Source organism: Mustela nigripes, chromosome 6 (genome assembly GCF_022355385.1).
Source record: "Mustela nigripes isolate SB6536 chromosome 6, MUSNIG.SB6536, whole genome shotgun sequence".
Lineage (NCBI taxonomy): Eukaryota > Metazoa > Chordata > Mammalia > Carnivora > Mustelidae > Mustela > Mustela nigripes.
The window spans coordinates 18,516,745-18,544,114 of NC_081562.1; the positions used below are offsets into that span (position 1 = coordinate 18,516,745).

Below are 27,370 nucleotides of genomic sequence, written 5' to 3' on the forward strand. Positions count from 1 at the left end.
TTTTTGGATGTGATTTTTTTATCTTTTTAAATTAACATGTAATGTATTATTTGCTGCATGGGTACAGGTCTGTGAATCATCAAGCTTACGTATTTCACAGTACTCACCATAGCACATACCCTCCCTAATATCTGTAGCCCAGCCACCCTAGCCCTACACCCTCACCCCCGAGCAACTCTCAGTTTGTTTCACGAGATTAAGAGTCTCTTGTAGTTTGTCCCCGTCCCTGATCCCAACTTGTTTCATTTTTTTCCCTCCCTACCGCCCACAACCCCCTACCATGCCTCTCAAACTCCTCATATGATAATTGTCTTTCTCTGATTGACTTATTTCACTTAGCATAATATCTTCTAATTCCATCCACATTGTGGCAAATGGCCAGATTTCAGTTTTTGGATGGCTGCATAGTATTCCATTGTGTGTGTGTGTGTGTGTGTGTGTGTGTGTGTGTGTGTGTCACATCTTCTTTATCCATTCATCTATTGATGAACATTTAGGTTCTTTCCATAGTTTGGCTATTGTGGGAATTGCTGCTATAAACGTGCCTCTTCCGATCTATTTTATTTATTTATTTTTCAGAGAGAGAGCTCAAGCAAGACGATGGGCAGAGGGAGAAGCAGGGTCCTCTCTGAGCAAGCTAAAGAGGCAGATGTTATTGTTTATGGAAAATGCTTGGAAGGAACAAAGCAAATCCAATAGTGATGATGCTAGTCTCTTGTCTTTGTAAAATTCATATTACAGTCATTTTCTTTTTGTAGAATGCTTCACTTTCCAAATTTATTAAGATATAATTGTCATATCACATTGTGTAAGTTTAAAGTTATAACATGATGATTTGATACACATATATATTGAAAAATGTTTTATAACAGTAGGGTTAGTTAATGCCTTTGATTACTTCACATGCTTAATATTTGTGTATACATGTGTGTGCAAGAGATAAGAATACTTAAAATCTACTCTCAGTACATTTCAAGTGTATTATTAATTATAGTAACTGTGCATACATTAGATTCCCAGAAGTTACTCGTCTTGCAGCTGGAAGTCTGTACCCTTTGATCAACATCTGCCTTGGCTTGTGAGAAATGCTGTAGTGAAAGTGAGAGAGAAAATATCTCTTCAATATCTGTTTTTAATTTCCTTTAGATACATACAGAAGTGAGATGGCTGGCTCATATTGGTAGTTTTGTTTTTAATTTTTTAAGGAACCTCCATACTGTTTTCCATAGTGCCTACACCAATTTACATTCCCATCAACAGTACATGAGGGTCAGCTTTCTTCCATGTCCTTGCCAAAACTTGTTATCTCCTGCCTTTTTGATGATAGCCATTCTGACAGGTGTGAGGTGATATCTCATTGTGGTTTTGATTTGCATTTCCCTGATGATTAGTGTTGAGTGCTAGGTATGAGTATTTCATTTTTGAAAAATATCTATTCAGTTCCACTGAGTTTTTTTTTTATTTTTGGAAATTTTGTTTTTGAGAGTTTTTGGTTGAGTTGTATGAATTACTTATATATTTCAAGTATTAACCCCTTATTAGATGTATGGTTTGCAGAATTTTCTCCCATTCCATTGGTTGCCTTTTTATTTTGTTGGTTGTTTCTTTTGCTGTGCTGAAGAATTTAGTTTAATAGAGTCCTGTTTGTTTACTTTTGTTCTTGTTGCTTGTGCTTTTGGTATCATATCCAGAAAAATCTTTGCTAAAACCAACATGAAGGAGCAATCCTGAAAAAGGAGGACAAAGAGGGAGGTATCACACTTCCTGAGTTTAAATTATAGTTCAAAACTATAGAAATAAAAGCAGTGTGGCATTGGCATAAAAACATACAGACCAATCAATAGAACAGAATGGAGAGCCCAGAAATAAACCCATGCATAGGGAGTCAACTAATATTTGACAAGGGAGCCAAGAACACTTGATGGGGAAAGGATGATGGTCTCTTCAGTGATTGGAGTTGGGAAAACTGGATGATCACATGCAAAAAGGACAACGTTAAATACCTATCTTTTTTTTTTTATGTCAAACAACCCCTTATTTTATTTCTCTAGTACACTAATTCAAAAAAGGAGGGGCTTGACCAGTATAAATAAGCATTTTAGTCTTAACAATAAACACATTTTCTATTAGATTTCTTTTTTTTTTTTTTAATTTCTTTTCAGCTTAACAGAATTCATTGTTTATGCACCACACCCAATTCTCCATGCAATACGGGCTCTCCATAATATCCACCACCTGGATCCCCGGACCTCCCACCTCCCGCCCCTTCAAAACTCTCAGATTGTTCTTCAGAGTCCATAGCCTCTCATGGTTCGCCTCCCCTTCCAATTTCCTTCAACTCCCTTCTCCTCTCCATCTCCCCATGTCCTCCATGTTATTTGTTATGCTCCACAAATAAGTGAAACCATATGATAATGGACTCTCTCTGCTTGACTTATTTCACTCAGCATAATCTCTTCCAGTCCCGTCCATGTTGCTACAAAAGTTGGGTATTCATCCTTTCTGATGGAGGCATAATACTCCATAGTGTATATGGACCACATTTTCCTTATCCATTCGTCTGTTGAAGGGCATTTTGGTTCTTTCCACAGTTTGGCGACTGTGGCCATTGCTGCTATAAACACGGGGGTACAGATGGCCCTTCTTTTCACTACATCTGTATCTTTGGGGTAAATACCCAGTAGTGCAATGGCAGGGTCATAGGGAAGCTCTATTTTTAATTTCTTAAGGAATCTCCACACTGTTTTCCAAAGTGGCTGCACCAATTTGCATTCCCACCAACAGTGTAAGAGGGTTTCCCCTTTTCCACATCCTCTCCAACACGTTAAATACCTATCTTATACCACTCACAAAAATTAACTTAACTGGATTAAAGACTTAAATGCAAGACGTTAAACCATAGAAATCCTAGAAAAAAGTGCATGGAAAAGGCTCTTTCAATCAATTGGGCTTACCTCTGACTAAAGGATATGTTGTACTAACCCTGAAAAGCACTCTTGGATACCTTTTACTGTTTAGAAATATGTTGCTTATGAATTGTTGGGGGAAAGGCTGCCTGCAGGTGTGTCTCAGGAGAAATGATTATCTTCATTTTTACATATTGGATTGGTTTCTCCGTTGATCCCTTGCCTTAATACAAAGGTTACCAATTACTGAAGTGTAGTGAAAAGAACATGAAACTGGGTGATTCAACCCTGGCCTCATCTTTGCTTGACTCCTCTTTCCCTGAGCCACTGTTTGTTCTAGAAGGATGTGGATAATCATACTGATCTACCTTACGAGATTTTGTAAGACTTAGAGATAAATGAGTCCCTAGCTCACATAGATAGGCACGTAGCAAGCACTAATAAATAGCATTTTTAAAAATTGCAACAGCACCAAGTATGTGCCTGTTTGTTTATTAAGAAGTCAGGAAGGGCTCCTGGGTGACTCAGGTGGTTAAACATCTGCCTTCAGCTCAGGTCATGGTCTCCAGGTCCTGGGATGGATCCCTGAGTTGGACTCCCAGCTTTTCCCTCTCCCTCTGCCTTTCTCCCTGCTTCTGCTATCTATGTCTCTCTCTCTTTCTCAAATAAATAAATAACTGTTTAAAAAAAAAAAAAAAGAAGTGAGGAAGCAGTTCTAGACACATACCATTGGCTAGGAATTTAGTGGATGTTGTATATTTCTATCATGGACATCATTCCTGATATCTGCCTAATTAGTCAAGTTTGTAAATTAGAAATGCTGTAGATGAGATTTTTTAAAAACTTGTACACCTGGATATCAACATTTTGTCTGTACTGTCATTTGCAAATATCTTCTCCCATTCCGTGGGTTGCCTCTTTGTTTTGTTGACTGTTTCCTTTGCTGTTCAGAAGCTTTTGATCTTTGTGTGTGTGTGTGTGTGTGTGTGTGTGTGTGTGTGTGTTATAAATATATATTTTTATCCCCAGGGGTACAGGTCTGTGAATCGCCAGGTTTACACACTTCACAGCACTCACCAAAGCACATACCCTCCCCAATGGTCATAACCCCACCCCCCTTCTCGCAACCCCCCTCCTAGCAGCAACTCTCAGTTTGTTTTGTGAGATTAAGAGTCACTTATGGTTTGTCTCCCTCCCAATCCCATCTTGTTTCATTGATTCTTCTCCTACCCACTTAAGCCCCCATGTTGCAAGCGGAGAAAGACAACTATCATATGATCTCCCTGATATGAAGAAGCTTTTGATCTTGATGAAGTCCCAAAAAGTTCATTTTCACTTTTGTTTCCTTTGCCTTTGGAGACATATCCTGAAAGAAGTTGCTGTGGCTGATGTCGAAGAGGTTACTATCTAGGATTCTGATGGATTCCTGCCTCAGTTGAGGTCTTTTAACCATTTCAAGTTTATCTTTGTGTATGGTATAAGAGAATCATCAAGTTTCATTCTTCTACACATAGCTGTCCAGTTTTCCCAGCACCATTTATTGAAGAGACTGTCTTTTTTCCACTGTATATTTTTGCCTGTTTTGTTGAAGATTATTTGACCATAGAGTTGAGGGTCCATATCTGGGCTCTCTTCTCTGTTCCACTGGTCTATGTGTCTGTTTTTATCCCAGTACCATGCTGTCTTGGTGACCACAGCTTTGTAGTAAAGCTTGAAATCAGGTAACGTGATGCCCCCAGTTTTATTTTTGTTTTTCAACATTTCCCTAGCGATTCGGGGTCTCTTCTGATTCCATACAAATTTTAGGATTATTTACTCCAGCTCTTTGAAAAATACCGGTGGAATTATGATCAGAATGGCATTAAAAGTATAGATTGCTCAAACTCTACACACACAAAACAGATAATCATATCAAAAATGGACAGAAGACATGAACAGACACGTCTCCAATGAAGACATACAAATGGCTGACAGACACATGAAAAAATGTTCATCATCACTAAAATTAAAACCACATTGAGATACCACCTTACACCAGTTAGAATGGCCCAAATTAGCAAGATAGGAAACAACATGTGTTGGAGGGGATGTGGAGAAAGGGGAACCCTCTTACACTGTTGGTGGGAATGCAAATTGGTGCAGCCACTTTGGAAAACAGTGTGGAGATTCCTTAAGAAATTAAAAATAGAGCTTCCCTATGACCCTGCCATTGCACTACTGGGTATTTACCCCAAAGATACAGATGTAGTGAAAAGAAGGGCCATCTGTACCCCCGTGTTTATAGCAGCAATGGCCACAGTCGCCAAACTGTGGAAAGAACCAAGATGCCCTTCAACAGACGAATGGATAAGGAAAATGTGGTCCATATACACTATGGAGTATTATGCCTCCATCAGAAAGGATGAATACCCAACTTTTGTAACAACATGGTCGGGACTGGAGGAGATTATGCTGAGTGAAATAAGTCAAGCAGAGAGAGTCCATTATTATATGGTTTCACTTATTTGTGGAGCATAACAAATAACATGGAGGACAAGGGGAGATGGAGAGGAGAAGGGAGTTGAGGGAAATTGGAAGGGGAGGTGAACCATGAGAGAATATGGACTCTGAAAAACAATCTGAGAGTTTTGAAGGAGCGGGGGGTGGGAGGTTGCGGGAATGAGGTGGTGGGTATTATGGAGAGCACGTATCGCATGGAGCATTGGGTGTGGTGCAAAAACAATGAATACTGTTATGCTGAAAAGAAAAAAAAAAACTTTGGTAACTTTGTATACCATTAGCACTTTGGAATTCCATAGCAGAGAGGCCCACACTGATTTGAAGGTGTTGCTAATAATGTATCATTCATACCTGGTGGGAGAGGTTGCCTAACATGGTTTCACTGAAAACTTATTTTCCAGGCATAATTTGAGGAAGGAGACCTGGACTGTTAGAGTTCATGAGCCCCCCCATTTGAGTCATACATAAATATGCCAGACCTCTCTGCTCAAGCCTTGAGAATTCATGTGTCTCCTTTCTCCTAGGGTTTTAAAGATCCTGTGTATCGAGCAAGACGGAAACAGTTTGCTGACATTGCCTACAACTACCGACAGTAAGTCTGCTTTGCTTGTCTGGGGGAAGAGAGAGGAACACACTCCTAGCTTACTTTTTCCTCGCCCAAGTTTGGAAAATACTAACATAGAGAGTCCTGTCTTTCGTGTGTGTGTGTGTGTGTGTGTGTGTGTGTGTGTGTGTCTGTATTTTAAACCCTCCCTTTAATAACACATGTTTTTTTTTTTTTAAAAAATGCTGCTAGACAAAACAAAATTACCCACTGAGTAGGGGCCCAGCTCTCTCTCAGCTTTGTTGCTTCCTTATGCACTAATGTCTGAGGTAATTATAAAAGGCTTCAGCCCTGAATAAAACAGCCTCTGGTATTCTCCACATTAAATGGGGAAGAAGGAAAAAGAGAATCATTTACATTCAAGGAGGAATTGGCTGCTTTACTGAAATAATGAATCATTTGAGGTTTCAGATGAGCCCTGCCTCAGTGTTCTACTTTTATCTGATCTGACCCAGCTGCGTAGGGCAATTTTTGGATGAGTTTATTTTTTTCTGTCTGGGATTCTACCCTATTTTAGCCAAAGGAAAATGCAAATATCAAAGATGTCATTTGGGAAGAGAACTGTTCTTGCTATTTTGAGTCCTTCGGAACTATAGAAATGTTACCATGAGGAACTTAGTGACTAAGCCCTGAGCTCCATTCCTGAGTTAAGGATATGAGAAACGACAGGTTCAAGAAGAGGCTTAAAAGTTCCCCAGAGCCCTAACGGAATGGTACTTGAACAGCTTTGATGAAATATGAGGCAGATAAAGAAGAAGATAGAGCTGTGTTTACTGAAGACAAAGTGACCTTCCTGATGGAAAGACCTCCAGAGAAGATAAGACAATTTCCTTCTCTGGATGATTCCTGGAAGTGTAAAGATCCAGAATTTTGCTGATTTTGGTTAAATCTAGGCCCTTCTGGGCCTTGGCTTGTGACAAGCAGGAATCACAGAACATGGCCAGCCCCTGTCCCTATCTTTGCTTTAGTATTGACAGGTGAACACCATCAATCAGGGACAGACACGAGCCCCTTTTCAGGTAATCAACAAAAATACATTGTATTTATGATTTCCTTGCTATGTCTGGGGCTTTGCTACATGCTTTGCCTCCATGATTTCTTGATTTCATCTAGTCTTAATAATAACTCCCTATTTTCCACATTGGCGTGCTCCATGCAGTTAAGTATCTTGCCAAGATCATTTAACTCATAGGTGGCATCATCCAGTTTTGAATACGGGTTTCTTTAACTCCAGAGCATTCTCACCCTCTTCCCTGAGTGCTAGGATTCTCAGATTCAGGAGATCACAACTTGCCATATAATCCAGGAGCTCCTTAGGAAGTATATTCAGTTACTACTTGGCTGTTGGGACTTGAAGGAAGAAACTGATCCCCTAACCTCCTTTACATAAAAATGTTAAACCTAATGAAGAAGCATGGAATTGATTGAATGCTTCACCATCCTGGATGTTTATCAAGTAAGTAGAATGGATTGCTGAAAACCGTCCATGGATGGCTGGCTCTCTGAGGAAAGTTAGAGACCTTCTAGTCAATTTCTCAATTTTTACAGATGAATCTAAGATGTTTAAGTTATGTGGCCAAGGTCATGTGGCTAGTAGGGTTGAATATGTTCTCAAATTTAAAGCCTGTTTCACAATACATTTTACCTACCCTTTTTTAAATGTTTGATGCTGTTTATCATTTTTTTCTTCTTTGAAATTGCCTCCTGGCTCAGTATTTGGCACAGTGGCTTCTCATTATTCAAGGATTACTTGCTTACATTTATTTGAGCAAGTATCAACATTTGTGGCACTTCTGTGATCATTCCAGGACATGAACAGAATGGGGAAAAATTTATGTTGCCTTGTTGAACAAGTTTCCAGGTCGAACAAGGTGACACCACTTTCTTATTTCAGCTCTTAAACTGTAAACAACCATTGTTTTTGTGATCTATGTAGATTAGATCCACATTTGCCAAATTTTTATATTTTTCATTGGCAATTTTGCTGCTTAAAATGCTCCCCCCCCAGAATGGAGGTGAAATACTTTGTGTGATTCCTAAGTGCAAGAAGGCTGAGATGTGCCTTGTATAGAAAATACATGTTAAGTAAGCCTCTTTCAGGCACGAGTTATAGGGCTGTTGAGTTCAATGTTGATGACTCAACCATATTTATTAAATAAGATTTCTTTATATAAAAGTTCACACAAAGTAAGATTTGACTAAAATATGACCAGAAGCTAATGGGACTCTAGTCATGGTTTCCTTTTGGATTAGTGGTCCAATGTTCAGAGTTCATGATGACTGTACGTAACATAACTAACATATATAATGAGAGTCAAATGTATCAAATGCATTCTACTCTTTACCGGTTTCCCTCCTGACTTTTTGAGGCTCCTACTCAGTTCTCCATGGCCTGTTCATCCCACTCCAGAAGTTGTAATGTCTATCAGGACTCAACTTTGGCCCTCTTCCTTGGCGTCTGCCACCCTCTATGCCAATAGTCCCTACATTAAGATTTCTGGAACTTTCCCAATCATTATTCCACAAAGGGAATAAAGCACAGACTCATGCATCACTAGTCATAGAATCACAGGATATTGATCAGGTCATAAAATATGTCTACTAAGTTCCAGAGCCTACCCAAGAGCAAGATCAACAGAGCCCATGTCCTCTGGAGGACCAATGGGGATGACAACGACAATAGTAGCAATAAATGTGATAGTTTTGACCAAAGTCAAAACTCAGGTGTCTTGAGGCCATATCATTAGAAGTTTAAATGTAGACTGAATGAACTGGTCTGTCAGATGTAAAGTTTAGGCTGAGAATTAAAGATTGAGTTAGAATTTACAACCAAAGAGAAAGGCGGGGGATACAGTTGTGTTTGGGGACACCAAATTATTTGTCTTTTAATAATTCCATGAGTGGGAGGAAGGGCCTGGAGTAAAATAAGACACCAAGGAGAGGGAAGTCTATTCCAGGTCTTGGAGTATTTTGAATGCCATATTTGGTTGGCAGAATAATTCAGAAACAATGTCTTCTACTTAAAACTTTTTTTAAGAAGGATTCTAATTGGCTTAACTATAAATATCCTTTTTGTTTCAAAACAAATTGACACTCTTCCTAAAAATATCTTAGTTTATTTTACTTAATGAGATCATGATTTGGTAAAAAATAATTGACAATTTCTTCAAAGACCAAGGACCTTATAGAACCTCAGGTCTCATAAAGGAAATAGAAGATGAAATAAAATGTGTTGTGTTTAATTCCCAAGCAGACCATGGAAGTTAGTGTATATGTGTGTGTGAGAGACAGAAAAAAAAAATTCTGAAATATTTACTATATCCAGGTAACACTTCAGATACGATCTACTTGATTACCATTACAACATTATAAGATAGATTTGATTGTCTTTATACTGAATGTATATATGGCCCAGAAAGTAGCAATAACTCACTCAGAGTCCCACACACTTCCTTCCCTCTCTCTGACTCTGGAGTCCTTTACTTTGGCCTTAGTCTCTGGCATTGGTCTCATATCTCTTAGAGGTGAGCCCAGTGCCACCAGGCTGAAACCCCAACTCAGTCAGAGGTTCTAGCTCTTTTCAACAAAAGTCCACACAGGTTTTCTCACTGAGTCTCACTGGCTCTGATTAGGATATGGGCCCACCTCTCAGCCAGTCTCTAGGACCAGGGAAAGGAGACAGTCTAATTAGCCAGACCTGGTCACATGTCCAGGTGGCAGTGGTAGAGTTTCTTCCCACCTGAATCTCAGACTGGGAGGGGAGGAGTGTGCTTTACTGAAAGAATGGGGAAGGGATATTGAACCTCTAGATCAGCAAATACCAACCAGGGAGACATCTTAATACTCAGGATGTTGTTATCTCTTAAAAATATGTTACAAAATAGCAAATAGCTTTCTTTTCAAATAAGAATCAGTTATAATGCTCATCCGTTATCCAGTGGTATTATTGGTCAGCACCATTATTAGGTACTTTATACACAGTTTTTCACTTAATTTTCTTTTATACCGTCCAAATAGTTACTTATTATTAACCCATATAATAGTTGCACAGACTAGGCTTAGAGAGGTTTATTAAATTTCCAGAGGCTATCCAGTTAGGAACTGGCAGAGCCAAGTAATGAACCCATCTCTGAGTTGATCAGAGTCATGATCAGAGCCTTTTTTTTCCTTCCATTAGCTCATGGCCCAGAATAATGGTGCATTCTCAGGCAGGAGCTTACCTGATGTTCTATTCACAATCCCTAGTGGTCATTATAGAGTCTTCTGAAGTTGTCCTATTTCCAATTCTTCACCAAAACTCTATCGTTTTTCCCTAATCTCTGCCCACCTTTCTGGGGAACATACAGTGTCTTTGCTTTAATGACTTTGGATGAGCTACAACTCTGAAAGGGCAGGAGAAACCTACTTTGGAGCCTGAAAATGATCCATAATTCCGAAGTAAATAGTGCTGCCTTGTCCCCAGACACTGTGTACCCTGTTAGGAAACAGGCCTGTGGTGCAAAGAACAGTCACTGGTTTTTAAGGTCAGGCTTTGTTTTTTTCATTTGTTTTTACTGTTAAGAACACAGCTCATTTTTAGAGAATTTTCAAAAAGATCGTTTGAACTAATGACTCTCAAATTATACTATGTCCCCTGGAGCTTATTGGAATATATGATATATGCCTTGGCTTTCCCTCCCCAAAAGATTCAGGATCTATGGGGCAGGGTCCAACACGCATACTTTAACCAGCTCCCTATAGTTCTGATGTGTCATAATGGAAATGCTGCATAAGTGGATCTTATACCTAGCCTGCATTTAAATACCTTTTTAGTCTCCTAAGGTCAGAAATATCAAATCCAGCAAGTGCATGTCCACAAAAAAGAGTCTCAAACTCATGGTCCACAAATTAGATCTACTTTATTCCACAGATATAATTACATTAGTTGACACAGTACGAAACATGATATTGCTTTATTTGTACTTGGATGCCTTTGTTTAGAAAGAGGATGCCTTCTTCAGTTGTCTCGGCTCTCACCCTCTTATTGTCCAAAACTGCTACATTACCCATTTATGTTACCTGCTGGGTCCCTGCAGTTAAGTGAATTTCCACTCTGGGTAAATAATTGGAGAGATAGGGGAGCAGAAAGGCCAAGTGGTTTCCAAAGTGAGAACAAACTTTGATGTGCAGGTGAGCTGAGAGCTTGTATCATTGCTTAACCAAACTGCATGAATGTTTCCTATATCATAAAATAGAGCTTTCCTCTTTCAAATAACTTATGAAATCCCCTGTAGCCCGGGTGGCAGCAGCTCACAGACTCTGTATCTGTCTCTCTCTGCTAATGCTCCTTCTTCCTCTTTTTTATATTTGCTCTGCTGGAGACAAATATTTCATGCCTGTATTCTAGTGGTCAGCCCATCCCTCAAGTGCAATACACGGAAGAAGAAAAGAAAACATGGGGGACGGTATTCAGGACCCTGAAGTCCTTGTATAAAACCCATGCTTGCTATGAACACAATCACATCTTCCCACTTCTGGAAAAGTACTGTGGCTTCCGTGAAGATAACATTCCGCAGCTGGAAGATGTTTCTCAATTTTTGCAGAGTAAGTCTACTTTAGGGACAAAAGGGGAGGAGGGCGGTGAAGGGATTTGGAAGAAAGTAAATCGAGGCCAGTGTGAGTGTGTTTGTGGTAATGCATGCAGGTTAATTCTCGGAGAAACATTTCTCTGCTGTGTTCTGCCTCACCGTTAGCTTCTGCATTCATCCACTGTCATCCAAAACAAGGCATCCTGTATGGGTTTTGCCATACCCACTTCTCTGAAAAGCACTTTTTCCCATACTCAAAGCCCCAGGTGCCCAGACAGGGCTCCCTTGTAGTTCCTGCTGTGTTGTGAGATGGCTGCAATATGCATTTGTGTAAGAAATGTGATCTTTGTGGCAATGACAAGAGCCCTTAACTCTAAGTCTGTACATCCAACTGGTATGGATCTTGCTTTGACCCTCTCTATTTGGGGTAACCTGCCTCAATTTAGTCATCTGTCAAATGGAGACTGTCTCTTAGGGAAGTTATGGGAATGAAATAAGACATTGCAAGTGAAAACATCCAGCATGGTGCTACATATACAATAAGTGCTCAGTGAATTTGGGCTGAACTGGAATCTGAGTAATTCTGTGGGCAAATACATTATTGGGATGACTAGTCTCTACACACCATTTCCACGTGAGATAAGTATTTTCTTTTCTGCCAGAAAGCATTAATTCAGCAAAACTGAAATAAGACTATCAACTAATACATATTGAACATCTAGTATGTGTCAGGTAGAACTAAAGAAAGTAGGAAGACAGACCACAGCTTTACAGAAATGAAGAAGCTTCTATGCCTCTGAGCTATGTGGAGATGGTATGGTTGACTCTGAGGCAAGGGTCAAGGGATATTATGTAGCAGGAAGAAAAGTGGCAGCTGGGATAGATTGGGGATGGGCTGGATGACATTTCAGGTCCCTTCTATTTGGAAAGTCTCTACCTATAAGATAAAGAAGGGAATGAGAGACCAAGCAGAGTCAGTTTTAGCCAGGGAACATGTCCAGGGAACATGGCACAGGGGCAAGGAGGTATTAAAGACATTCTCTGGCCAATTATCCATGTTTCCATAGCCAATAGTGAGATAATAAAAATAGTAATAGGGGAGTTATAGAGAAGTAACTAAGGAAATAGACTTTGAAGCCAGACTGACTGTAGCTGAGACCTTGGACAAGACTTTTTAACTCTTTGTTCTCAACTTTGCCATCTGTAAAGCGGAAATGATATGAACATCTACCTCATAGGGTTATTAGGAGAACTAGTTAGTGTTTATAAAGTGTCTAGAACATATGGTTTCTGACATACGGTGCGCAGTATATATAGTGTTAGCTACCATTATCATCATCATCACCATTATCACCGTGATTATTATTCTCCTTCCAAGTTTGAAACAAACTGAGAGCCAGATATAAGAATCAGAGAGAGGATCAAAATATCAACTTTATTACTGACAAAACTACTTAGAGAATGTGGTATGGATGTACAAACAAAATGGATTTTCTAGTATTTCACCTCTGAATTATGTAACCTTTTCAGAATATACACTGGTGAAGTGTATATTCTATTGCATGACCCAGGGCAGACCAGAATGTGCTCCTCTGTGGGCAGACAGTTATGAGAGAAAGGACCAAAGGGGTCAAATAGAGAATATCCACTTTCTCTTCCCAACTGTTCCAATCAGAGAAGTCCTTGCTCTTTCTGGGGTGTAGTGTGTGAAGGTCAGTAGAGAAGCTAGAAGTGTTCCTTTCATACTCTTTCCTTCTGGAAGTAGAATGAAAATTCCATCCCTAGTCTAGAGACAAGAGAAATAAGGAATAAATGTTTCATCCTAATAAACTATAATGAAAGGTAAATTTTTTAAATGCTCCAGTGTGCTAGGCTCTGTGATAAGTACATTATATTTATTAGTTTATTTGATTCTTGGAATAACACTAGGAAGTATCTATCCACATTTTGCAGAGGAGGAAATGAGGCTCAGAGAAATGAAGTTGCATGACCCAAATTGCCCATCTATATAGGTGCAGAGATGTGAACCCAAGTCTACTTGACATCAATATCCCTGCTGCTAGACAGTTGGGAGTATTACTTTCCTACCTAAGGGTCTTCAGGTGCCTCTGGCTCTGCCATGACAGGCTTTGAGTTTTCTTTCTCTGCTTTGCAGGTTGCACTGGATTCCGCCTCCGACCTGTGGCTGGCCTGCTTTCCTCCCGGGATTTCTTGGGTGGCCTGGCCTTCCGAGTCTTCCACTGCACTCAGTACATCAGACATGGGTCCAAACCCATGTATACACCTGAACCGTGAGTGTTCTGCTCCTGCTGCTAATATCCAACAACAGTGAGTGCCATTTCTCACTGCTTCAGGATGAGGTTTGGGTTCATCAAGGGCTGATCTACAGATCATTTTCTGGATGGTTTGATGTTTAGCACAAAGAGAGAGATCATCTCTCTTGGGTATTTTCTCTGTCCAACAGACCATACTGATTGGAGATTTGGGCATCTTGTGAACCACAAATTCAGATCTCCCTGGGTCATGAGAATAAGAAGTCACAGTCAAGCTCCAAAGGGATTTTAAGAATCAAAACTATGATGTCCCCAATGAGAACAGGAACAAGTGGTGGCCAAAGTATCTCAATACCTCCAGAATATACCTCTAGATGATTCTAATATTTTTATGTCTAGATGTGTCTTCTCTGAAGGTAGAGAATGGCTGACCACCATGTCCCTTATGTTGGCATTTAGCCATCTTCTTAATCAAATAGAACTTACTCAATTTATACAAGAAGTTAGCAGCCTGTCCACAAAGTTTATAACTACAAATCAGAAAAGACCTATTCCTCATGAACCTGACACATAATGTATTAAATAAATGTAAATTTTCTTCTCTGAATGACTGTTGCCCCCCTTTAGAATAAGAAAACAATAGCACTATTTTTAATTTAATTTTTGTTTCTTATGGGGAATAACTGAGCACATTTCATCTGCTCAAGATGCCCAGGATGTCAATACCAAGATGAAGACTTGGGATAGGAAGTGCTCATGACCCACAACATGCGCAGGTGTATAGGAGAAAGTCCAAAGGAATATTGGCTCTTCTGTTCTGCACCCTACTGAGCGTACACCTAAGATCCTCTTGCTGTTGTTCTCTGACTTGCCCCCTACTTTTCTTTCCTTCCTCCTTTTCTTTTATACCTTGCCTCATCTGTTCCCAAGCTTTACATACCACTTATTGTTGGGAATAAGGTCTTAAACAATAATGGCTCACTTCCTTTCTTTTGTCCACTTCTCATGTGGAAAAACTGAGTCTCACTTGACTTATAACCCTCTTTACCTTCAAGCTCTGTGCTTTCTCTCTTTCAGTGACATCTGCCATGAACTGTTGGGACACGTACCCTTGTTTTCAGATCGCAGCTTTGCTCAGTTTTCCCAGGTGAGGAATGGATGCTTTTGGCCTTTTAATTATAAGATTGAGACCTAGATTGCTCAAGTGAATTGAGTCTATGGAGGGGCCCTTGTGTCCTCTGCAAGAGTGGAAACCAGATACCATTCTGTGATCCCACCAGAGATGGGCATATGGTCCCATGGAGATGGCTAAATACTCATTCCAGGGATCACAACATGGGGGTAGTGAGCCACTCATCCTCTGAATTATATATGTGCTGCTGAATTTGCTAATCTCACTAGGTTTAGTGAGATTTCATCCCAGAAAGCCTGCCTGATCCCCACAGAGAAATAACCTTACCTTCTTCCAAGTTCTCCTGGCACTTTTCCCCTCCTCTTTAGGGCCTTGCCATTTCCAACCTTGTCAGGCAGTTGTTTTTGTATATGCTTTAATTAAATAAGATAATATTTGCTGAGGATCCAGTTCCAATAACCCAGCTCCTACTTGGCAAGAACTGATGTGCCAGATGTCTTGCCATTATCATCAAAGCAACAGACTATGCCTTGATTCCTCTATCACAGTGGTGAGCTTTTTACATGAGAGAAAGAATCCTAGTAATTCCTTCAGAGCACTGAGAGGGTAAGCCATGTTTGGGTAGCTGGGATCATGGGAAAGTTGAATGATGCACCCATACATCCCACCCTGCCACCAACCAGCTGTGTGACCTATGTGTGTCAGTCTGCACAAGTGAAAATCAATACAAAGTTTTGACTGCCAATAATCTTCCTCATAGGGAAGGATAAATATCAAATGGAATGAGTCATAAGCAAATACTGCACCAAGCATGAATTTCAGAGTAATAGGATTGTGTGTGAATTTTATATCTTTTCCCTCAGCAGGAAGAAATAAATAGTTTCACTGTTGATTGAAGAGGTTACCACTTAATATCTGAAACAAACAAACAAACAAACAAACAAAACCTTGCTTTTATGTGGGGTTTAGGGAACTGTGGTGTTTAGAGATTGTTGGACTTTTATGAGTTGAGTGGGGGTTAGCTGAATTTAACTTGTAAGTATCACCATTTGACTGAGGCTATTGTTGACTGGCTAACGTTCAGAAGAATGGTTCCTGCTGTCAAGATGTCACTGATTGCTTGGAACAACTTTAAAACTGGGGTTTCTTCCTCTGGCCAAAGAATAATCAGTGATTTCTTTAGAGAATAGGAATTTTTTATTCTCACTACCAGAAGCTCTTCTGCTCAGTCAGAGGTTAAGTGACAATCCTCCTTAAGCCATTTCCATTTGGGGGAGTTCCCTAAAGGGGCGGACAATTACATGAGTCAACAGATAGATGCTACTGGGCCATAAGTGTCACATGGCTCCAACTTATACCTGGACAGTCCCAAGGGAGGTGTAATTTTGAAAGTTCCCTGAGCAAATTCTTTTTGATCTAAAAGGAGGATTAGCTTCCCACTAGAGTGCAAGAAGAGATGGGGATTAAGCATAGGGAAATCTTGGGACCCTTTTTAAGGCAAGCTTTGGGCTCACAAAGAATGGTGACCATGAGAACAGAGCACTGTTTCAGTGACTTCTGTTAGACTGTGGCATGTCTGAACAGGAAGGGTGGACAGAGATGGGGAGAGGGACAAGAAAGGAGAGCCAACCGTCTGAATTTAGTTCACTCTACCTCAGCATTTTCTCAGCATGCAGTATGGGCCAGGCTCTGAGTTTGACCCAGAGATGAAGACCATGTGGCCTCTTGCTCTAAAGTAAGCCCAATCCTTAGTCCTTCTCTGTCTACCTCAATTCTTTTGGTTATCTCACCCAAACTCCCTGCGTTAAATATCATCTCTGTCCTGATGACAAGCACATTTGTATCTTCAGCCCAGACCTTCAATCCCCAAACTCAGACTTATGTATCTAAGAACCTATTCAGTTTCTCCACTTGGGTATCTATTAGACATCTATATTCATCCTCTCCAAAACTGAATGCCTGATCTTCTTGTCCAGACCTTCTCCAACCACAGCCTTCCCTGTGTTAGTTCATGATAACTCTATCCTTTCAGTTGCTCAAACCAAAAGCACTTAGGGGACATTATTAGCTTCTTTCTCTCTCAAATACCCATAACCAATCTTTCTGAAAGTTGTATGTATTTTGCTTTCAAAATATGTGTAAAATCTGACCATTGTCCATCATTTCCACTGCTGTCAAGCTGGTCTCAGCCATAATTGTTTCTCACCCTGGGGACTGTGGTACCTTCTTAAGGCCCTACTCTCAACCCCCTACAATCTGTTCTCACATAGCTGCCAGAATAAATCTTGGATGACGTAAATCAGATCTTGCTGCTTTTTTGCTCAAAACCTTGCAGTGACTACCATTTCACTGAAAAGAAAATCCTAAACCCTAAAATTCCAAAAAATTTGTATATGACTGAGCCCCACATCCCTCTTTGATACCACCTGCCTCTCTCCCCACCCTTATTCTGTTCTAGCCATACTGGTCCCTCCCTGTTAATTGAACCTACTGACATTTCTCCTCCTTAGAGAGCATTTTCATGGGCTATACATGTGATCTATACAACGCTGTTCCCTCACATGTCAGCAGAGCCAATAAGCTCACTTCCGTCAAGTCTTTGTTCAAATATCACCTTCTCAATGACGTTTGCTCTGAAACTATTTTTAAAATTGCAGCCTCTTCCTGTTCTCCTGGCACTTCCACTCATCCTTGTCTCCTTCTTCTTTTGTTTCTTCTTTTCAAATAACATATTCCTTCTAATATACCTATGTATATGCTTATTATTTATTGTCTGCCTTTAATGTAAACACCATGAGGTCTAGGATTTCTTTTGATTCTGTACACTGACAACTACATAGAAGACATTCAGTAAACATTTTGGAATGAATGAATGCATATAGTAGGGAAAGCAAATATATTTATTTGTGTATATATACTCTGTCTGATACAAAGCAAGCTGGAGCAAATATTATAAAAGAGACAAAGACAAAGAGACCACTCAGGGAATCCTGTAATTGGAACTGGAATGAAAAGTGGTCCATAGCATTTCAGACTCTCTAGCTAGATGGGTGGATGTCAAACATTTCTCTGTAATTCTTCTGTGGTATCTTGAGGATACTTGGCTTAAGACACTCATCTTGTATTCCATGAATGTTCTGCTTGAGCTGTGGGAGAATAACCACTGAGTTGGAATCAAGGAATGAAGCTTTAGACATAACCTACTGTGTGACCTTAAGTAGGTCACCTCCCTTCTCTGTGCCTCACTTTTCTCATTTGTAAAGTAAATATAAAGGACCAAGTGACGAAGTAAGGTTTCCTGCTCTAGGGATCTATGATGTGTGGCTAGACAAGACTTAATAGAATAATCAGGGTCTATCTGGGCCCTTCTGAAGGCGTCTGGTCACCCATCACCTTCTTGTGCTATAGTGCAAGGTGGGAGCTGAGGGTGAAGTTTTAAGCTATGCAGACCCCAGCCATGCCAGTGACTCTGTTTCTTTACAATTACAGGAAATTGGCCTTGCCTCTCTGGGTGCCCCTGATGAGTACATTGAGAAACTCGCCACAGTAAGTTCCTTCTGCCTCTGGTGGATAGTGAGAGGCTATAGGCTAGAGCCCTCGGGTCTTCAAAGCTTCAATCCCTCCCTGAAAGCCAGGTCATTTGGGGGGACATATCAGAATGTGCTGACTTACATTCACACAAGTAAAATTTCATATTTTGATTTTTCCTTCATGGTCTGATTTTGAAATCAGCTGCATGCAAATGTTTACATGTAATTTTAAACAAAGTATCTTAAACACTAATGGGCTATAATGATAGCTCTTGAGAATCTTTGGGCATAAAGTGTGAATGTGGAAGGGGAATGGCCTGGATTCATGGCTTTGAAGAGGAAATATTTACACCCCTCTTTTGCCCTGGAGCCAGCATTTGGATTTTTCCTTTACTAGACACAGGTGGAAATGGAGGTGGGCTTTCCTTGTCTTATCATACACTTCCCTCTCTTCAGTGAATGTGATGACAGTCATGGATTGAAGTGTGGAATCAGCAACTCTGCACAGCAGGGGGTTTTCTTCCTACAGACTCCTTTCCAATGAGTTTATCCCTCCCCAACATCTGAGTCACATTTCTTACAATTTGATATGTATCCGTTTAGAAGTTTATGAATTCAGTTTATCCAAAGAGCAAAAATTTCCAGAAGTTTTTTTCTCACTGAGCAGCTGCTCTGAGCCTCTGGGCAAGTGGCTTTTGCTTCCTCATCTCTAAAAATGGTTACATTAGTTTATATTCTGCCCATGTAAAAAATATATAATAATGGTATGAAGAGTTACATGTGTGTGAACATGGATTTTTAAATGTCAGATTCTATATAGATGCAAGAAGCAGCTTCTCATCTGTAGGAAGAAAACAAACCCAGAACTCAGAGCAGTATGTTACCTGTTATGACAATGATAAGAGTACTTATCGCCAACATAAATTCTCAAAAAACAAAAACAAAAACCTTACTATTGAATATACTGGGCTGGGAATAGCTCTAGACTCTCGCTCTGACTTTGATTTGCTGTGTAACTAGATGTATATTGCTTGACCTCCCTGGGCTGAAAACACCTCATCTGTACATGAGGAAGTCTATGTAGGACTAAGGTCTACAAAGGACTAAGCTTACAAACTTCACATTCTGTCGTGCAATAACCAGACTTAACTAGTAATCCATCCCTAATTTTCCAAGACCATGACTGTCTGCAGCAGCTAACTGGACCCAACGTTTCTCTTGGCCCTGGTCAGTAAAGTTATGCCAAAATTCCAGAATCACCTTCCCCAGGCCAGGCATCTAGGACATGTTGGACTGGGAGCTGTTTAAAGAAAGGACTTGGTTATTTGAGGAGGATAAGTGCAATTGTTGGCAGTACATCAGAACCCGCCCAGGTTTTAGCATGGATGGCAGGACGCTGTCAATGATTTTATCACTACCAAATCTCCTACCTCCCATGACTGAGCTTGATGGGATTGCATGATAAGTCTGGCCAGCTAAATGGAACATCTCATTCTAGTTAATGCCACAGAGAACAAAGCAAAAGGGGTTGAGGATTTCCTGTCATTTAGAGTTACCTGTTAGTGCTATCTTCTTGGGCTTCCTTAGCACTCCCTCTCTGCTTCCTATCACTTCTTACTTTCAGCCAACTCTTGATTCAAGCAGTGACTGGATAGAGTGAGACATAGAACACAGAGAAGTGACCCCAAGTCATGGTGATTCAGAGAAGAGACCTGGACAAACTCTCACCTGGACAGTCCTGTCCTTATCCCTGGGGCATCTGCTGCCTTTCACTTCCTTGGGGTGTGCTCTCAACTTCACATTCCATTCCAGATTTACTGGTTTACTGTGGAGTTTGGCCTCTGCAAACAAGGAGACTCCATAAAGGCATATGGTGCTGGGCTCCTGTCATCTTTTGGTGAATTACAGGTATGACCCCATTAATATCCATTTTGAGATTCAACCTAGGGGTTAATCCGCAAATAATTGGTACCTTAGCAGCTATGATTTGTTCAAGACTTTGGGTGTTAGATATAGAAGTTGAACTGCAAGTACACAGGTCTACAAAACAGAAGGGCCTCCAGATCCCAGGGCTGACCTGTGCATACAGATGTATGTAAATCCTTGTAGTTGGCTCTTACATCCTCTTTTGATCATGGCTAGAGGGAATTACTCCTTTCTATCTGGACTGTAGGTTTTAAGATGGGCTATGAGGGTAGGATCTAGTGTATGTGAAATAATTTAGTTAAATGCATTTGGTGGGGGGTGTGGAAGGAGTCAGGATGCGATAGGAGAAGGTACACAAATAGCCAATGGAGGCAACAGGAACAACTGACCCAGACTTACCTGTGAATACATTCCCCTTTCTACCTGCAGTACTGCTTGTCCGGCAAGCCAAAACTCCTCCCCCTGGAGCTAGAGAAGACAGCCACCCAGGAGTACACTGTCACAGAGTTCCAGCCCCTCTATTATGTGGCTGAGAGTTTTAATGATGCAAAGGAGAAAGTGAGGTGAGGTGGTGACCAAGGTGGGTCAGAAGAACTTGGGGTCTCCTGATTTTGTCTGGTGCCATTGATCCGTGGGTGGTTGTCCAGGAGAGTAGACTCCAATGCTTATAGTAAGAGTGTGCAGCAGTCAGAGCCTCCCCATCTTTATTCCTTTTCACTTTCTGTTTGGGAGGGGTTCCTTAGTGGGACACCATTTCACAGATTATTGTCTGGACATGTTGGCCTATGCAGACAATTCTGCCACTGGATCCTTGTTTTAATGCAGCCACTAAGTCCAGGCACTGAACTCCCCATATACAGAGTAGCCACAAAGGCCCCCAACAAATCACTCCTAGGATTCTCCTAACCTGGGGGAGTCACTTTATTGTTCCAATACCTGCAAAATTCACCCCCTAACTTCTTCAAATCTTCACTCTCATTTAACCTCAATGTGTCTTTCTCTAACTGACTTACTTATAATCCCTACCCATCCCCATCCCCAAACTCCTTGCCCTTCCTGCAGTATATTTTTCCCCTTAGCACCTGCTAATGTTAGATATATTACATGATTTAAGATTCATTTGGGTAGGAATTATCATCCTTTTGTTTTCCTGTTCTTTCCTCAGTCTTTGGAACAGTGCCTGATACATAATGATCATGTAATAAGTTAATAGGCAAACACATCAATCGCAGAGGCAGTCTAGCAAAAGGCTGATAAAGATGGAAAACTAGCAAGACTCAGATTCTCAGCCCTCTCAGCTGACAGCCCTATCTATAATCTGCTCGAGTGACTCTCCTCCCAACAAGAGACAGGTCAGGCAGAGGTTCCACCTAGACATGACTATCCTGATAGTTGGTGTTTCTTTTGTTTTATATCTTATCCATGAGGGATGATAGACATAGATATACAGGTTTCTGGGATCCCATAAAGCTGGGTATGCCAGCTTCCCCTGCATTGGGCTTAGGTGATGGAAGGTAAAATTTTTGTCCATAAGTCCACATGGTTTGGCCTAAGATGTCTCATTTTCTCCTATCTTTCCAGGGCCTTCAAGTTATTTCAGTTATTCGTTTCTAATTATTTCCTAAATCTCCATCCCCTGCTGGTAGTATAGCCTTCCTCTAGCCCCTAAGGATTCATCTTTGTCATTTCTGAGACCCTTTTGGGGTTATGTATTTAAGTGGTTTTGTGCATTACCCCATCTGGGTATAATAATAATAATAATAATAATAATAATAATAATAAGAAGAAGAAGAAGAAGAAGAAGCAAGTTAAATACCTAACACCTATTATGTACTAAACACTGTTCTAAGTGTTTTTCATGTATGGATTCATTTACTCTTCAGATAAGACTATGAAGTTTGCAGGTGGGGTTCAGAAGCATATAAGGGGTAAGAGACTCACCCAGAATTATAAAGCTGGTAAGGGGCTGACTGAATCAGAGATAGTACTCATAACCTCTCTGTCAAACCAGGGTCACATTTAAGTGGGGCCTCCTGGTGATGACTTTCTAACCCAGGAAGTGATCAGTCCCAGACCAACAGAGAAGAGCTTGCCAGAACCTTGATTTTTGGGCCTTAGAAATACCACACACTCTGTCAGTGCCCACAGCCCAGAGGAGACTACCACAAAATCCCTATCCTGCTGAATGGTTAACTCACAGAGTCAAAGGGAATGCTGAAAACAGGGTTCAGAAAAGGGAGGTATTCTCTCAAAGTCTCCCAGCTAAGAGAAACCACTTTTAACCATTTTCAGTTTCAAAATTCAAGTTCTAGGTAGAAAGAAACCTGCTGAGTGTGATCATGTGCCCCATCCCTGTCTGGAGGAGAGGTGGGCCCTGAGACTCACCGCCTAGGTGAAGCACTTCTAATGGCATAGAGGCAGATTTTCCAAAGCAAAGATGAGGCAAACTATGGGAATAAGAGGGAAGAGGCTCAGAGCGGGCCAAATCACAGACATGCATTACAAGCTTCATGTCACCCGTGGAGTAGAGAAAGCTCTTTTCAGAGAAGCAGCGGTAGAGAGACATACTTAACCATTTGTTCTTCTGGAGTCCCAGTCACTAATGAAAGAACAGCTAACACTCATGTAGGATTTACTCTATACTATAAGAGCACTTGCCATGACCCTCTCAGGTAGTATTGTTCTTAGTTCCACATTTATAGAAGAATGAGGACACCAAGGTGCAGCCCATAAGGGCTGTCACTGGCAGAAGCAAGTTTGAGCTGAATGTCTGGTTCTAGAACTTGGGTTTCCAGCCACTATGATCCACCACTCTTGGCAAACATGGAGAGAGCCCACTAGTTTCCCTTACAGTTGTCTTCTCAGTATGGCAGCTTTGACTCTTACTGGAAGTCAAATTAGAAATATCATTTCTGATGCCATTGCATTTTATAGGCTATTTGGGGGTATCTTACTAGTTGTATTGCTTGATGTCCCTCATAAGGACCTCCTGGTACATTCCTCCAAGACCCAGATGTAATGAATGCATCAAGAAAGCAAATAAGTAAAGAACACAGGCCAGAGTCAGACTACCTGGGTCCATTTTCAGTTGCACAATTTATTGCTAGTATGATTTGGTAGTCATTGAATCTCCCCAAGCTTCAGTTTTCTCATCAGTAAAATAAGAATAGTAATAGTACCTTCTTCTACGATTTGTATGAAGATTAAATTAGGGATGATAGTTGTAAAGAGAATAGCACAATTAGGACTTCACAGAGTTCTTGGTACATAAATGGCGCTCAATTCATGTTAAATTTCATTTATAACATAATGTTTTCTTCCATTCTTGAGAGCTATGTTTCCCTCCTTGCATTGATTTCCAAGCATCTCAGAGCTTATTTCTTTCTGTAGCATTCTTTGTTTAGATTTACTTGCTTTTTTGGGGTTTTATTTAATGGTAAGAATTTTGGTTTTAATGTCTTCTGTGCTTTTATTTTGATATCTCTTTTTTGGAGGTAGGTAACTAAATAAATACGTGCCAAAGTGTGTTTGTATATACACCTAGATACATACACAACACACAAAGTCTACCCAAGAGGATCTCACTAAAATTCCGTTTCTCTTTTCAGCCTGGTTTCTAAAACCCTTGTTCTAGTGAGATTGAAGTGAAATTCCACCGAGAAATCTTTTTTAGAATTATTTCCCCCTGAATTATGCCCTTTACTAAGCTCTATGGATTTGGTTTCAGGAACTTTGCTGCTACAATCCCACGGCCCTTCTCAGTTCGTTATGATCCATACACTCAAAGGATTGAGGTCTTGGACAATACGCAGCAGCTTAAGATTTTGGCCGACTCCATCAACAGTAAGTAACTCACACCCCAGGAGGCCACTCTCTTTACCAGAAATAGAGAGTTAGATTTTTCTTACCCTCACCATAGGAACAATAGGAAATTTATCAAATATTGAATTAAGGAGAAAAGCATCTCCAGGTAAGCCATTTGTTTGTCAAGGGAGAAGAGCTTGGCAAAAAGGTCAGAATTGCTTTGAGGGTCTTTTCTTCTTTGACTTTCCTAGATTCCATGCTACTCCCAGCACCACACCAGCTCTCCACTCTGTCTTCTCACTGTCATGTTCCTCTTTCTCCTTTGCCTCTATACTGTCTTGCCTCTAAGTGCCCAGTGGATATTGCTGTGCCTGGAATTTCAGCCCCTATAAGACAGGTTCTAGCTACTTTATTGGCCATCTAGTGGCTCATCCATGGGACTACCACTCTTCCAGGACAGTGAGGATATTATAATAGTTACTCATAAAAAAAAAGCAGAGTGTTACATTGCTTCTCACTGGATTCCCTTTCCAGTGCTTCAGACTCCGCTCCAGGAACTTGAAGTTGAAGTATCTCTCTAATACTCCACTGAAATTGCTTGTCCATCTCCAGGGCTCCTTCCACTTCTTTGAAGTATATTTGTTCCTGTGGACCCTTGGTCTATGCATGAATGGGAGCAGCTCCATTGTAGTCCAATGGTCTAGCAATCTAGGCTGATTTATCTGCTTAGACCATGCATTCTCAAACCTAGTGTACATCAGAATCATTTGGAGAGCTAATTAAAAATTAACAACCCTGACTCATAGTCCCAGACTAAATTTACTAAAATTGTGATAAGTCTCGGGAGTTTGTATTTGTAATAAGGCTCTATGTGATTCTGACACAGGGGGTTCTTGTGAACTACACTTTTAGATTTCATAGCTTAAGTCCTTACAAATATCTATAGATGGTCCCATAAAAGAAAAAGAGAGAAAATTGTTAACTCCTCCCATGGAAAAAGGAAGGTAATTACATTAAAACTTGTAAGTCCCTATGCTATAACTGCCCAAATCATATCACCATAACTAATCTGTAAGCTCCTTAAAGGCTGGGATCGTACCCAGCATATCTATACATCCCATTGATCCCCTAATGTGTTACACATTGTAGAAATTTAAAATGTGTTTTCTCATGATATGAGTGGCCCATTTTTTTTTCTTTGTAGGTGAAGTTGGAATCCTTTGTAGTGCCCTCCAGAAAATAAAGTGAAACCATGGACAAAACCTGTCAACTGAGAATCTGTTGATAGAAATCTGTTGATAGAAATTTCATTTCATCTGAAAAAGTTTGAAAAGTAAACCTTAATTTGAATTGACAGCCTTAAATCTTTTTTGGAACAATATGTAGGATGAACAAATAAATCAAAATAACTTGAAATGACAGCATATTAATGCATATCCAAAAGCATAATCTTCTGGGGTCATCTTTGATTTATAGATGATAATCCCATACTCTCAATTCAGTTAAAGTCAATAATCTGTCACCTTTCATCAGCATTAATTAAAATCGGGAACTGATTTACTCAAGCTTCATATATGCTTTTGTTATTGGCCATAGAAAATTCCTAAAGGAATACATATCACTCAATATAAAACACAAGCCTATTATTAGAATTGAATTTGTTGATTTAATATAAATTTAACCTACAAAAGTCATTTTCTGTTCAGTAAACTATAATTCTAAGTATTGTTGTGTTTTACCCATGTAATTTCCTTTAATTCAAGAGCTCATTAAAATAGTTATAAAGATTGAAGTTCATAACATAATATTGAAGTACTTCTGTGTATTTTATTGTAATCATAAATACTGCCATGGAAGGTAATATAAGTCCTCACCTGACTCCTACAAATTTCAATATCATCTTCCAATTAATTGTCACTTCTTTGTAGATATTTTGTAGATACATGAGATGCAACTGATGTTAACTGAAGGTTTGGCTGGTAGATATTCAATAAATACTCAGTGAAAGAATAATGGAGTATATTATTAAATAGAAAATCCTCAACAAAAGTGAGAATTTTAGTTATGTTTAAAAAAGTCAAGGGGTTAGAAAATTTTACAGTTTCAAATATTCCTCTCCATTGTCTTAGAAACACATTAACTGGATAATCTTGTGGCATGAAAAAAAATGATCAGTCTCAGATTTCCAATGCATCACAGAGTTCACTGTGATAATCTAAGTTATGTCTGATAGTCAACAGACTTTGATTTCTGTTGGCTGTACATTTTATACAAATGCATGACTATCTGAGAAACAGTAGGAAAAAAATACAGCATCTTTAAAGCTATGCTTTGAAATTTTCACACCACCTTATCATTTTACTTTGGAAATAGTTAGATCTCAGAGGACTTGCATAGTATGTGTTCATGGGTGATTCTCAGACCAGCTGTATCAAGCTGTATCATCATCAACAATAAATCCTGGGCATATCCCAACTCTATCCAGCCAGCCAGAATATCTGGAGATGGACCACAGAGACCTGAATCTTTCAGTACCTCAGGTGTTTTGTTTTGCTTTTGCTTTTGTTTTTGTTTTTGCTTTTGCTTTTTTTTTTTTTTTTTTTTTGCTTTTGCTTGTTTTTGTTTTTTAATGCCCAGAGAGTCTATTGGTACATTAAATTTGAGAGAACTTTACTTCTGGTGGCCAGTGCTGCCAATTGCCAGTTATGTCACTTCTGGATAATTTACTTTGGATCTCAGTTTTACTTGAACCGTAAAGGAGTTTAAATGGATGAATCAAGGTTTCTTCCAGCCTTTAAATACAATTCAAATGCTGACATGTGTCTTTAAACCGACGTCCCCGACCCACTAACTGTGTAATAATACTAGCTCAACTATGCTACCTGGGTGGAAAGATCAATTTGGTCTGATTGTGTCTGGGATCTCATTGCTTTGAATTTGGGTTTTCATATCTGTATTTATTTCCTCATGCCTCTGTAGAACCTACTGACAAATGCTGATTCTAAAAGTGGAAATGTTCTTTTATCTGTTTCTTGAGACCCTAAACACCTTGCAAAGGGACTATTTTGATAAATATTTCTTTACTTTATATTAAGTTCTTGATTTTGGAACTAAAATATTTTATGGTAT

General features: G+C 39.9%; 1 protein-coding gene across 1 annotated transcript in view; it reads left to right on the forward strand.

Annotated features, from left to right (window-relative positions):
• The window catches only part of PAH (phenylalanine hydroxylase), a 71,964-nt gene extending 45,710 nt beyond the window's left edge, over positions 1–26,254 (forward strand). Inside the window, exons 5-13 of the mRNA XM_059402224.1 lie at positions 5,930–5,997; positions 11,396–11,592; positions 13,732–13,867; positions 14,927–14,996; positions 18,471–18,527; positions 20,324–20,419; positions 20,867–21,000; positions 24,165–24,280; positions 25,446–26,254. Coding sequence (XP_059258207.1) covers positions 5,930–5,997; positions 11,396–11,592; positions 13,732–13,867; positions 14,927–14,996; positions 18,471–18,527; positions 20,324–20,419; positions 20,867–21,000; positions 24,165–24,280; positions 25,446–25,489 — 918 coding nt within the window. The 3' untranslated portion in view covers positions 25,490–26,254. The remainder of the gene's footprint in view (positions 1–5,929; positions 5,998–11,395; positions 11,593–13,731; positions 13,868–14,926; positions 14,997–18,470; positions 18,528–20,323; positions 20,420–20,866; positions 21,001–24,164; positions 24,281–25,445) is intronic.
• The last annotated feature ends 1,116 nt before the right edge of the window (positions 26,255–27,370 follow it).